Here is a 14,731-nt window from a genome sequence, read left to right as displayed (position 1 = left end):
GGGATAGGAGCAGACAGCCAGGCATCCCACTGAATGGGACTATGCCTGGGGGGGGGATAGGAGCAGACAGCCAGGCATCCCACTGAATGGGACTATGCCTGGGGGAGGGATAGGAGCAAACAGACAGCCAGTCATCCCACTGAATGGGACTATGCCTGGGGGAGGGGATGGCCTTCCTGTGACATCGGGTGCTGGAGGTGTCATGGAGAGCAGGTAATTTGCCCCCTGGTGATGCATTGTGCAGACCGCACCACCCTCTGGATAGCCCTGCTGTTGTGGGCGGCGCAGTGGCCGTACCAGGCGGTGATATAGCCCAACACCGGCCCCAGTGTTGAGGATCAGTGAAGAGCAGGTGTTGTTTCCTACCTTCACCACCTGGGGGCGGGCCGTCAGTTAGGCCAGGATCCAAGGCCTCAAGCTTAACGTCTCCTCAGGACACGGGCCTCCTCATACCACAGTGTCAATAGAGGCAATAAGCCTCCTGTCTCAGGGTAGCAGTGCTGATCTAGGATCAGGTTGCCCGTGTCCATGTCATATTATTCATTAGGAACTAAAATGCAGCACTGATCCTAAATCATTACTAATACTCCGAGACGATTAATGAGTAAAGGGCCCTGGTGGTCTTCGAGATCTGCTTAGAGTGCTCCTCCTCATACCACTGTGTTATATAGTCTAGTCATTAACACCTCCTCATACCACTGTGTTATATAGTCTAGTCATTAACACCTCCTCATACCACTGTGTTATATAGTCTAGTCATTAACACCTCCTCATACCACTGTGTTATATAGTCTAGTCATTAACACCTCCTCATACCACTGTGTTATATAGTCTAGTCATTAACACCTCCTCATACCACTGTGTTATATAGTCTAGTCATTAACACCTCCTCATACCACTGTGTTATATAGTCTAGTCATTAACACCTCCTCATACCACTGTGTTATATAGTCTAGTCATTAACACCTCCTCATACCACTGTGTTATATAGTCTAGTCATTAACACCTCCTCATACCACTGTGTTATATAGTCTAGTCATCAACACCTTGTGAAGTCATCAGCTCCTCCAGTAGTCAACAGTTGGTCCTCAGTCCCAGCTCCTCCCATAATCAACAGTTGGTCCTCAGTCCCAGCTCCTCCCATAATCAACAGTTGGTCCTCAGTCCCAGCTCCTCCCATAATCAACAGTTGGTCCTCAGTCCCAGCTCCTCCCATAATCAACAGTTGGTCCTCAGTCCCAGCTCCTCCCATAATCAACAGTTGGTCCTCAGTCCCAGCTCCTCCCATAATCAACAGTTGGTCCTCAGTCCCAGCTCCTCCCATAATCAACAGTTGGTCCTCAGTCCCAGCTCCTCCAGTAGTCAACAAGGAAGACGTTATCCTACCTCTGGTTTCTTTAGGAAGGAAGACGTTATCCTACCTCTGGTTTCTTTAGGAAGGAAGACGTTATCCTACCTCTTGTTTCTTTAGGAAGGAGGAGATGATCCGTGCGGTGGAGGAGGAGATGGAGAGGGAGAAGCAGGCCGCTGATGACATCATCAAAAAGATGTCTCCAGAGAAACAGGACCAGTACGCTGCCATGAAGGCCAGCAACGACGAGCTGCTACAGGTCCGAGCTGATTCAGGACTAGTTTGGTGTTTTACATCTTAATGAATGAGATGCATTTTAGAAACTATTCACACCCCTTGACTTGTTCCCCCTTGACTTGTTCCCCCTTGACTTGTTCCCCCTTGACTTGTTCCCCCTGGACTTGTTCCCCCTTGACTTGTTCCCCCTTGACTTGTTCCCCCTGGACTTGTTCCCCCTGACTTGTTCCCCCTGGACTTGTTCCCCCTGGACTTGTTCCCCCTGACTTGTTCCCCCTGGACTTGTTCCCCCTTGACTTGTTCCCCCTTGACTTGTTCCCCCTGGACTTGTTCCCCCTGGACTTGTTCCCCCTGGACTTGTTCCACATTTTGTTGTGTTACAGCCTGAATTCAACATTTTATTCACTAGATTTTTTTCCTTAGCCATATATACACACCTACCCCATCAGACAGCAGTAGCTACCCTATCAGACAGCAGTAGCTACCCCATCAGACAGCAGTAGCTACCCTATCAGACAGCAGTAGCTACCCTATCAGACAGCAGTAGCTACCCTATCAGACAGCAGTAGCTACCCTATCAGACAGCCGTAGCTACCCCATCAGACAGCAGTAGCTACCCTATCAGACAGCAGTAGCTACCCTATCAGACAGCAGTAGCTACCCTATCAGACAGCAGTAGCTACCCTATCAGACAGCAGTAGCTACCCCATCAGACAGCCGTAGCTACCCTATCAGACAGCAGTAGCTACCCTATCAGACAGCAGTGGCTACCCCATCAGACAGCAGTGGCTACCCCATCAGACAGCCGTGGCTACCCCATCAGACAGCAGTAGCTACCCCATCAGACAGCCGTAGCTACCCCATCAGACAGCAGTAGCTACCCCATCAGACAGCCGTAGCTACCCCATCAGACAGCCGTAGCTACCCCATCAGACAGCCGTAGCTACCCCATCAGACAGCCGTAGCTACCCCATCAGACAGCAGTAGCTACCCCATCAGACAGCAGTGGCTACCCCATCAGACAGCCGTGGCTACCCCATCAGACAGCCGTAGCTACCCAATCAGACAGCAGTCCTTGATGCCCAGTGAGAACTGTTAGTAAGTAAAGCTGCATGACTCAGCCCCTGCTGGCTGTATAGGTAACAACGACAGACGGCCTCGTGCTAAACAGGTGTCGGTATCAAGGACTAAAGTTTTCCTGTGTGTGTCTTTCTCTCAGGAGCTGGATGGTCGTCAGGAAGAGCTGGACACCCTCATAACACGGAAGGAGACGTTTGAAGCAGTGAGTGGCAGGGTGCATCCCGAGTGACACCCTATTCCCTTCAAAGAGTATATTTTAATTATCCTCCTCCTCCCCTTGACCCCCCACCCCCAACAAATATTAGAATAATTAAGCAGCACTTGCACTTGACCCCCCTCTAGCTCTGATGCTACTAATAGCTACTAATTTGAAATGTACTTTCTATGACTGTGATATGTGGTTGTCCCACCTAGCTATCTGATGAATGTACTGACTATGACTGGTCCACCTAGCTATCTGAAGATGAATGTCCTGACTATGACTGGTCCACCTAGCTATCTGGAGATGAATGTACTGACTATGACTGGTCCACCTAGCTATCTGGAGATGAATGTACTGACTATGACTGGTCCACCTAGCTATCTGGAGATGAATGTACTGACTATGACTGGTCCACCTAGCTATCTGAAGATGAATGTACTGACTATGACTGGTCCACCTAGCTATCTGGAGATGAATGTACTGACTATGACTGGTCCACCTAGCTATCTGGAGATGAATGTACTGACTATGACTGGTCCACCTAGCTATCTGAAGATGAATGTACTGACTATGACTGGTCCACCTAGCTATCTGGAGATGAATGTACTGACTATGACTGGTCCACCTAGCTATCTGTAGATGAATGTACTGACTATGACTGGTCCACCTAGCTATCTGAAGATGAATGTACTGACTATGACTGGTCCACCTAGCTATCTGGAGTTGAATGTACTGACTGACTGGTCCACCTAGCTATCTGGAGATGAATGTACTGACTATGACTGGTCCACCTAGCTATCTGAAGATGAATGTTCTGACTATGACTGGTCCACCTAGCTATCTGGAGATGAATGTACTGACTATGACTGGTCCACCTAGCTATCTGGAGATGAATGTACTGACTATGACTGGTTCACCTAGGTATCTGAAGATTAATGTACTGACTATGACTGTGATATGTGGTTGTCTCACCTTATTATCTGGGCTGGGCAGAATCAACAAGCTCACTCACTCATAGGCTGAATCAACAAGCTCACTCACTCAGGCTGAATCATATTATAATGACCAGGTTTGAAGAGCATGTTTTAATGGTTATAGATTGGGTACTGTATTACCTGAAAACCCCCAAAATGTTTATTTTAGTCAGACACACCTTTTAGTCTGTTGCCATCGTGGTTGTATTAAACCAGGGTAGATGTCATTGGTCCCATAGAGGGAGTCAGGGCCTTCCACCAAACAGGTAGTTAGACCCGTCCATCCACACTGACTCAATCCCTTCTGTCCCCTCTGTCCTGTGTGATGTCCGTAGGAGCTGTATCACTCCCAGGTGAAACGGGAAGCTGTGTTACTACACGAGAAGCTTCAGGAGCTGGAGCTGAAGAGAGACGCCATGTTGGCAGAGGACAAGAGCATGGGATCGCCCCAGGAGGAGAGGGACAGGCTGTTTAAACAGGTGAGGAGAGGGACGGGCTGTTTAAACAGGTGAGGAGAGGGTGAGGAGAGGGACAGGCTGTTTAAACAGGTGAGGAGAGGGACAGGCTGTTTAAACAGGTGAGGAGAGGGACAGGCTGTTTAAACAGGTGAGGAGAGGGACAGGCTGTTTAAACAGGTGAGGAGAGGGACAGGCTGTTTAAACAGGTGAGGAGAGGGACAGGCTGTTTAAACAGGTGAGGAGAGGGACAGGCTGTTTAAACAGGTGAGGAGAGGGACAGGCTGTTTAAACAGGTGAGGAGAGGGACAGGCTGTTTAAACAGGTGAGGAGAGAGACGGGCTGTTTAAACAGGTGAGGAGAGGGACAGGCTGTTTAAACAGGTGAGGGGAGAGCTTTGGGCCAGTAACCGGAAGGCTGCTGGTTCCAGTCACGGAGCCGACAAGGTCAAAAAGCTGCCGCTATGCCATTGAGCAAGACACTTAGCCTCAATGTCCCCAGGGTGCTGTACAATGGTAACTCAGGCCGTGACCTCACTCTCTGGGGATGTCTCATGGGGGGGGCACCCCACCAAATTCTTATTAAATACTGCTCTGATGTCACTATCATCAATGTCATTTTAGGGGGGTTGGTAAAGAGGTGTATATTTTACGGTTTAGTGAGTTGAATCTGTGTGTTATGCTTCAAAATGTGGCCTTGTTTTGCTCTCCAAGGTCAAAGAAGACAACCAGGAAACAGCAAGCATGGAAAGACAGTACGTAGTTTCTGTGATCATTTTAAAGTCTTATCCGAGCCAACCAAAGTGATATTCCTGTTTTATAACTCTGTGATGTTTCTAACAGGTTGACTGAGATGCGTGAGAAGATGAGCCTGATCAACGAGGAGATCCGACAGCTTGACAATAACATGGAGGAACACCAGGGTACGGACCGCTTTGATCTCTCCACTGGGGTCGTAGATGTTATATCTGACGGGTTTCATAGTCCAATAAATAGAACAATGAGATGATGAGTTTTGACATTTTTATTTTTATATTTTTAGAACATTCACAGTCTCGTACAAGAGCTTTGCACTGGGGTGGAGTGGATGGGGAGTGGGCTGGGAGAGTTTTGGGCACTTGTCCCAATGAGGGTGGTGGGTGGGGGGGGCGAGACGGGAGCATTGTCCTGTAGTTGTGTTCAGTAACAGTTCAGTGAATTGGATATAAATCCATTAAGGCCTCTGGATACCGTCCAAGACAACTCTCTCCTCTCCGCTCCGCCTTGCCTGCATAGATTACAGCATCCTGTCCTGACCAGGGTAGCACATATATCCTGCATCCCAACATGGCACTCTATTCCCTTCCTAGTGGATCCCTATTCCCTACCTAGTGGATCCCTCTTCCCTGCCTAGTGCTCGTTATTCCCTACCTAGTGCACCTTATTCCCTACCTAGTGCACCCTATTCCCTTCCTAGTGGATCCCTATTCCCTTCCTAGTGCACCTTATTCCCTTCCTAGTGCACTGACGTAGGGTGCCATTTGGGACTCGGGCATCCTGTAGACGCCTCTCTGTGAGACGTCTGTCTGCTGCTCTGGTCTCCATGGGGATGTGTATTGTATTGTTAGACTCCAGAGGAGAAGTTAACATGGCTGGTGGTCCATGGTAGAGAGGTGTTTTGAAGTCCCACATCGGGGACACTTAATGAAGGAAAGCCTGAATGACCACACCCAAATTACACTTCACATCAAATCTTATTGGGTCACATACTCATATTTAGCAGATAGCAGATGTTATTGGTCTATACTCATATTTAGCAGATAGCAGATGTTATTGGTCCATACTCATATTTAGCAGATGTTATTGCGGGTATAGCTAAATGCTTGTGTTCCCAGCTCCAACAGTGCAGTAGTATCTAGCTAAATGCTTGTGTTCCTGGCTCCAACAGTACAGTAATATCTAGCTAAATGCTTGTGTTCCTAGCTCCAACAGTGCAGTAATATCTAGCTAAATGCTTGTGTTCCTAGCTCCAACAGTACAGTAATATCTAACTAAATGCTTGTGTTCCTAGCTCCAACAGTACAGTAATATCTAACTAAATGCTTGTGTTCCTAGCTCCAACAGTACAGTAATATCTAGCTAAATGCGTGTGTTCCTGGCTCCAACAGTGCAGTAATACCTAACTATAAATGCTTGTGTTCCTGGCTCCAACAGTGCAGTAATATCTAACTAAATGCTTGTGTTCCTAGCTCCAACAGTGCAGTAATATCTAACTAAATGCTTGTGTTCCTGGCTCCAACAGTGCAGTAATACCTAACTATAAATGCTTGTGTTCCTGGCTCCAACAGTGCAGTAATATCTAACTAAATGCTTGTGTTCCTAGCTCCAACAGTGCAGTAATATCTAACTAAATGCTTGTGTTCCTGGCTCCAACAGTGCAGTAATACCTAACTATAAATGCTTGTGTTCCTAGCTCCAACAGTGCAGTAATATCTAACTAAATGCTTGTGTTCCTGGCTCCAACAGTGCAGTAATATCTAACTAAATGCTTGTGTTCCTAGCTCCAACAGTGCAGTAATATCTAACTAAATGCTTGTGTTCCTGGCTCCAACAGTGCAGTAATATCTAACTAAATGCTTGTGTTCCTAGCTCCAACAGTGCAGTAATATCTAACAATCTAAAAGTAAAATAACATAATTAAAATATATAAATATTAGGATGATCAATATCAGAGTGGGGTTGACTAAAATACAGTGGAAAAGAAAACCGTATGTAAACATTATTAAAGTGGCCAGTGATTCCATGTCTATCAGTCGATCAGCATATTGATTGCGCAACCAGGGGTGGAGGAGGAAAAACCTTGGATCATTGTTGGATCATTGTTACTCTAACTTCCGCGACGCATATAAGGCCCTGCCCCGCCCTCCTTTCGGAAAAGCTGACCACGACTCCAGTTTGTTGATCCCTGCCTACAGACAGAAACTAAAACGAGAAGCTCCCACGCTGAGGTCTGTCCAACGCTGGTCCGACCAAGCTGATTCCACACTCCAAGACTGCTTCCATCACGTGGACTGGGATATGTTTCGTATTGCGTCAGATAACAATATTGACGAATACGCTGATTCGGTGTGCGAGTTCATTAGAACGTGCGTTGAAGATGTCGTTCCCATAGCAACGATAAAAACATTCCCTAACCAGAAACCGTGTATTGATGGCAGCATTCGTGTGAAACTGAAAGCACAAACCACTGCTTTTAATCAGGGCAAGGTGACTGGTAACATGACTGAATACAAACAGTGCATCTATTCCCTCCGCAAGGCTATCAAACAAGCTAAGCGTCAGTATAGAGACAAAGTAGAATCTCAATTCAACGGCTCAGACACAAGAGGTATGTGGCAGGGTCTACAGTCAATCACGGACTACAAGAAGAAATCCAGCCCAGTCACGGACCAGGATGTCTTGCTCCCAGGCAGACTAAATAACTTTTTTGCCCGCTTTGAGGACAATACAGTGCCACTGACACGGCCTGCAACGAAAACATGCGGACTCTCCTTCACTGCAGCCGAGGTGAGTAAAACATTAAACGTGTTAACCCTCGCAAGGCTGCAGGCCCAGACGGCATCCCCAGCCGCGCCCTCAGAGCATGCGCAGACCAGCTGGCCAGTGTGTTTATGGACATGTTCAATCAATCCCTATACCAGTCTGCTGTTCCCACATGCTTCAAGAGGGCCACCATTGTTCCTGTTCTCAAGAAAGTTAAGGTAACTGAGCTAAACGACTACTCACTTCCGTCATCATATCACCTCCACCCTACCTGACACCCTAGACCCACTCCAAGTTGCTTACCGCCCAAATAGGTCCACAGACGATGCAATCTCAACCACACTGCACACTGCCCTAACCCATCTGGACAAGAGGAATACCTATGTGAGAATGCTGTTCATCGACTACAGCTCGGCATTCAACACCATAGTACCCTCCAAGCTCGTCATCAAGCTCGAGACCCTGGGTCTCAACCCCACCCTGTGCAACTGGGTACTGGACTTCCTGATGGGCCGCCCCCAGGTGGTGAGGGTAGGCAACAACATCTCCACCCCGCTGATCCTCAACACTGGGGCCCCACAACACTGGGGCCCCACAAGGGTGCATTCTGAGCCCTCTTCTGTACTCTCTGTTCACCCACGACTGCGTGGCCACGCACGCCTCCAACTCAATCATCAAGTTGGCGGACGACACAACAGTGGTAGGCTTGATTACCAACAACGACGAGACGGCCTACAGGGAGGAGGTGAGGGCCCTCGGAGTGTGGTGTCAGGAAAATAACCTCACACTCAACGTCAACAAAACTAAGGAGATGATTGTGGATGTTACGAATCCCTTTTGGCCCGACAGTCTAGGGGGGATGGTAATGAGACCCGTAACATAACTCATGCAAATTATTATTGTGACAAAGTAAAAGTGTGCACGAAATAACCACGGCAACAGAAATCTACCGTCAAACTCTAGGTTTATTTATAAACACACGGTAATGGGGGGAGCAGGAAAAGGGGCTGAGCTGGACCCAAGGAAAGATACAATAAATATACAAAAACACACCCCTAAGCTAGACTAGCCTACTTTAACAACAACTAACTAACTAACCAAAAATACAGTGGGTGGTCCGCCCAGTTCTACCTAGTGTATTTAACAAAGTTCACCTACGGGTAGTGTATGCCCATGGGCGACTTGTCTTGGTTTCCCCTTTTCCCACCAGCAAACAAACAAACACCATAACCAAAAACAATACTCACAGGTGATGACAAAGTGCTATGGAGGTGCTTTAAACAAAAGAGAGGTTAAGACACAAAGCGAGAGTGAAACACAGAGACCTACAGACATGGCATTTACAGAGAGATTGAGCTAGAGATTGAGCTGAGCTGAGCTGATGAACAAACAAATGATGGGGTTTTTAAACCATGGGGAAGGAACTGTGATAGGTCAGGAAATAGGAGGAGGTGTGTCTTCTGATTGATGATTGATTGTTGACTGATTGGGGAGTGATGATTTTCACCTGTGAGGGGAGAAGGAGAGAAAAGAAACACACACAGGATACACACACACACAGGATAACTGTACCCGTAACACTCCCACCCTTAAAAGAGCAACCCTAGAGGTTGCGACTACAGTATTTCTGAGTTGGGCAATCTAACACACTGCTGCTGAGTATTGCGCAACTCCAAGCCATCAACATCATCAATATGACAGTCCACTATCATAGCAGTAGTAGCAGAGGAGACAGCAGTACCTTCCTCTGTTTTTGAACTCTCTAACTGTGTGCTGGGTCGGGTGTGGTAAGCTTTCAACATGTTAATGTGACACACACGAGATTGCCGTTGTCTATCAGGAGTTTGAAGCACATAGTCAGTTTCACTCATTTTCTTTTCAATTAAATAAGGACCCGAGAAACGAGCTGACAGTGAAGATCCTGGAACAGGTAATAACACCAGTACTTGGTCACCTGGCTGTAGTGGACGAGAAACAGCCTCTTTATCATAGTGTCTTTTCATGCTCCTCTGTGAGGAAGACAGAGCTTCCTTTGCGAGAGCACAAGCTTGGTGTAGGCGCTCACGAAAGCGACTAACGTAGTCCAACACATTCTCATCTCTGGTACACAACTCTTGGGACAAGAACTGTTCTTTAAGGACTTTCATTGGTCCTCTCACTGTGTGACCAAACACCAGTTCAGCCGGGCTGAAACCTAGGGACTCCTGCACAGTTTCACGAGCAGCAAACAAAACTAGAGGAACTCCCTCATCCCAATCTTTCTCAGATTCCAAACAATATTTACGTAGCATAGACTTCAGTGTCTTATGCCATCTTTCAAGTGCACCCTGAGACTCTGGGTGATAGGCGCTTGACACACGGTGCGTAATTGACAAGGATTTTAACACCTGCCTGAAGAGCTTGGATAGGAAATCGGTTCCTTGATCGCTTTGTACCACCCTAGGTAACCCGAATGTCGTGAAGAATTTTATTAAGGCTTTACTCACTACCGGGGCTGTAATCCTTCTCAGAGGAATGGCCTCGGGGTATCTTGTAGCCATACACATTATCGTTAACAAAAACTGGTTACCCGATTTTGTCTTCGGTAACGGTCCGACACAATCAACCACCACATGCTCGAATGGTTCACCTATGACAGGTATGGGACAAAGAGGAGCGGGAGGAATAACCTGATTTGGTTTTCCTGTTATCTGACAGGTGTGGCATGTCCGACAGAACTGAGCCACATCTTGTTTTAAACCCGGCCAAAAGAAATGTCGAAGGATCCGATCATAAGTTTTTGTGATTCCTAAATGACCAGACCACTGGTGATCATGAGCAATGGATAACACATTTTGTCGAAAGGCTGTAGGAATCACTATTTGGTAAACAGCATTCCAATCTCCATCCGCGTCAACATGGGATTTCCATTTACGCATGAGGAGATTACCATCAATGAAGTAAGCCACGTTCTTCTTCACATCTTCCAATGAGACAACACTAGAAAAACATTTAGCAAGCTTGTTGTCAACCTTTTGGTTAGCAATCAGCTGCTCACGAGTGACTGGTAACTGTATTGCATCAGCAATAAGTTCAACGTTCTTTGATTCTTTCCTGGGCTGTTTGTCAGAGGTGATCAGCTTCTCAGAGGTATCACACAATCCATCCTCTTGATCAACCTCTTTGAACAGAACAGTGTTCGACAAATCTATCTCGTCACCCTCTTGTCGTGCCTGAGCACGAGTGACAGCACAAGCGGGGAACACATGTGGATAACTCTGTGCCAGCTCATTCGAGAGAGAGTGGTCACTTTTATCCAATACTTCCAATACGGGTACTACCTTTCCTCCGGCAATATCGTTACCCATTATAAAGGTCACACCTTTCACTGGCAACATAGGACGTACCCCCACTCTGAATATTCCACTGATTAACTCAGAGTGTACATTTACAAAGTGCAATGGTACTGGGACAAAACCCATTTCAATACCCTGCACTAACACACTGGAACCACAGTATGTATCGTCAGATAAGGGCAACACATCAGACAATATAAACGACTGTGCCGCACCAGTATCTCTAAGGATTTTAACCGGTCGTTGAGACGCTTCGTCATTCGTTAGGGACACAAACCCCTGGAAAATGAATGGTTCATAACGGCGGCCGGGGACTGGGTCTTTCAAACTACAGTTACCCTGAGGCACCTGTTTTGTTGCCGTCCTCTTAACCGTACGAATTAGAGCAACACCTGTTGGTGGCTTGGCACGAAGAGGCATCCCTTGTTTGCGTTTAAGCAGGAAGCAATCATTAATCATATGTCCTACTTTATGACAATAGAAACAGGGACGCTCATTCTTCTGGCGTGCTTGATATACTACTGCTGGCCGACTAGGGCTAAAGGTAGGAAACTCAGTGGCTCTACTCTCAGTTTGAGCCGAAAACACACTCTTGTGCGTCAACACAAACTCGTCTGCCAACACAGACGCTTCTGCCAGACAGGATACTTTCTGTTCGTTTAGGTAAACTACAATGCGTTCGGGTAAGCAATTTTTAAACTCTTCCAACAAGATTAACTCCCGGAGAGAGTTGAAATCAGTTACCTTACTAGCAGCATGCCATTTATCAAACAGATTTCCCTTGTCTCTAGCAAATTCCACATAAGTCTTACTAGAAGACTTTCTATGAGACCTAAATCTCTGTCGGTATGCCTCAGGCACAAGCTCATAGGCACGAAGAACAGTAGCTTTGACAACTTCGTAATTCAAACTGTCCTCCAGAGGTAACGCTGACAAAACCTCTTGGGCTTTACCAGTTAATTTACACTGAAGTAATAGGCACCATACCTCTTCAGGCCATTTCAATGCTATGGCTATACGCTCAAATACACAAAAATAGGAGTCAACCTCTGACTCTCTGAACAAAGGTACTAAGGCAATCTGCCTACTAATGTCAAACGTGTTTGAGGACACAGTAGGTGAGGACGGCTCACAAACAGGTACAGTAGGACCGGAGGCGAGCCTCGCTGTCTCTGCCTCCAGTTCCATCTGGCGCATTTTGAACTCCAACTGCCTTTGTTCTCTGTCTGCCTCAATTTTACACATCTCCAAATGCCGTTGTTCTCGTTCTTTTTCTGCCTCTATTTTACACATCTCCAACTGGAGAGTCTCTCGCCTAATTTGGGCTCTCTCTTCCACCTCCAGTTGGAACTGTGCTAAACGGACATCCCTCCTGGCATCACCATTTGACAGTGGGGAGAGTGGATCAAAACGGAACAATGTGGCTGGTGTATTAGCCTCGCCCTCATTATCAGACACCAATGGGCTTACAGGAGCAGCAACATCCCCTACAGGGGTAGTAGACTCAGGCAGCGGTAACACAAGCACCTGCTCTTCCAACAATACATTTAATACTAGCCGTTTAACCTCCGCCTTAACTAAACTCTGCGGAATCGATACTGAATAATGGTCAGCCAAGGTCATTAAATCAACTCTACGACATTTGTCAAAAACCTCCCACGAAGGGTTATCCAAAAAGGATCTCAAATCAAAAGTAGTCATTTTACACTACTTCACAAGTGCCAAAGAAAATAGCAAACACTAATGCTACTTCAGCTATGACGCTCAACACTGAACTATACCACTACAACAATCTACATGAGCGGCATGGGTGTCAGTTATGACAGATCCCGGATGAGCCCCCACTTTTGTTACGAATCCCTTTTGGCCCGACAGTCTAGGGGGATGGTAATGAGACCCGTAACATAACTCATGCAAATTATTATTGTGACAAAGTAAAAGTGTGCACGAAATAACCACGACAACAGAAATCTACCGTCAAACTCTAGGTTTATTTATAAACACACGGTAATGGGGGGAGCAGGAAAAGGGGCTGAGCTGGACCCAATGAAAGAAACAATAAATATACAAAAACACACCCCTAAGCTAGACTAGCCTACTTTAACAACAACTAACTAACTAACCAAAAATACAGTGGGTGGTCCGCCCAGTTCTACGTAGTGTATTTAACAAAGTTCACCTACGGGTAGTGTATGCCCATGGGCGACTTGTCTTTGTTTCCCCTTTTCCCACCAGCAAACAAACAAACACCATAACCAAAAACAATACTCACAGGTGATGACAAAGTGCTATGGAGGTGCTTTAAACAAAAGAGAGGTTAATACACAAAGCGAGAGTGAAACACAGAGACCTACAGACATGGCATTTACAGAGAGATTGAGCTAGAGATTGAGCTGAGCTGAGCTGATGAACAAACAAATGATGGGGTTTTTAAACCATGGGGAAGGAACTGTGATAGGTCAGGAAATAGGAGGTGTGTCTTCTGATTGATGATTGATTGTTGACTGATTGGGGAGTGATGATTTTCACCTGTGAGGGGAGAAGGAGAGAAAAGAAACACACACTGTCATGCAGGTGAGTGAGGACCCAAAAGCGACTTGGCGAAAACAGAGTTTTTAATCCAGTAAGAAACTTTACAAAACAAAAAGCATAATACTACTCGTAAAGACGTGAACAGACTGGAGACTTGATCGAGAACTGCAGGTTGCCTCGGGAAGGCACTTGAACCTAGCAGACTCAGACACCTGCTCACCACGCAGCATCTGAGGGAAACACGACACGACAGGGCAAAACATAGACACAGCACGGTGAATTATAGATAAGGATCCGACAGGGCAGGTACGGAAAACAAGGAGAGAAATAGGGACTCTAATCAGGGAAAAGGATCGGGAACAGGTGTGGGAAGACTAAATGATGATTAGGGAATAGGAACAGCTGGGAGCAGGAACGGAACGATAGAGAGAAGAGAGAGCGAGAGAGTGAGAGAGGGAGGGGGAGAGAGAGGGATAGAAAGAGGGAAAGAACCTAATAAGACCAGCAGAGGGAAACGAATAGAAGGGGAAGCACAGGGACAAGACATGATAATTAATGACAAAACATGACAGTACCCCCCACTCACCGAGCGCCTCCTGGCGCACTCGAGGAGAATCCTGGCGGCAACGGAGGAAATCATCAATGAGTGAACGGTCCAGCACGTCCCGAGACGGAACCCAACTCCTCTCCTCAGGACCGTAACCCTCCCAATCCACTAAGTATTGGTGACCCCGTCCCCGAGAACGCATGTCCATGATCTTATGTACCTTGTAAATAGGTGCGCTCTCGACAAGGACGGGAGGGGGAGGGAAGACGAACGGGGGTGCGAAGAAAGGGCTTGACACAGGAGACATGGAAGACAGGATGGACGCGACGAAGATGTCGCGGAAGAAGCAGTCGCACAGCGACAGGATTGACGACCTGGGAGACACGGAACGGACCAATGAACCGCGGAGTCAACTTACGAGAAGCTGTCGTAAGAGGAAGGTTGCGAGTGGAAAGCCACACTCTCTGGCCGCAACAATACCTTGGACTCTTAATCCT

At 46.9% G+C, this 14,731-nt stretch overlaps 1 protein-coding gene across 1 annotated transcript in view; it reads left to right on the top strand.

Moving 5' to 3' along the window:
* The window catches only part of ift74 (intraflagellar transport 74), a 60,934-nt gene that overhangs the window by 11,826 nt on the left and 34,377 nt on the right, over positions 1-14,731 (top strand). The window contains exons 9-14 of the mRNA XM_046303566.1: positions 496-497; positions 1,472-1,610; positions 2,808-2,870; positions 4,180-4,323; positions 5,013-5,053; positions 5,142-5,221. Coding sequence (XP_046159522.1) covers positions 496-497; positions 1,472-1,610; positions 2,808-2,870; positions 4,180-4,323; positions 5,013-5,053; positions 5,142-5,221 — 469 coding nt within the window. The remainder of the gene's footprint in view (positions 1-495; positions 498-1,471; positions 1,611-2,807; positions 2,871-4,179; positions 4,324-5,012; positions 5,054-5,141; positions 5,222-14,731) is intronic.

This window comes from Oncorhynchus gorbuscha, linkage group LG16 (assembly GCF_021184085.1).
Source record: "Oncorhynchus gorbuscha isolate QuinsamMale2020 ecotype Even-year linkage group LG16, OgorEven_v1.0, whole genome shotgun sequence".
NCBI classification, from domain to species: Eukaryota; Metazoa; Chordata; class Actinopteri; order Salmoniformes; family Salmonidae; genus Oncorhynchus; species Oncorhynchus gorbuscha.
The sequence above is the reverse complement of the archived record's forward strand: the minus strand, read 5'-3'. Positions and strand labels throughout refer to the sequence as shown.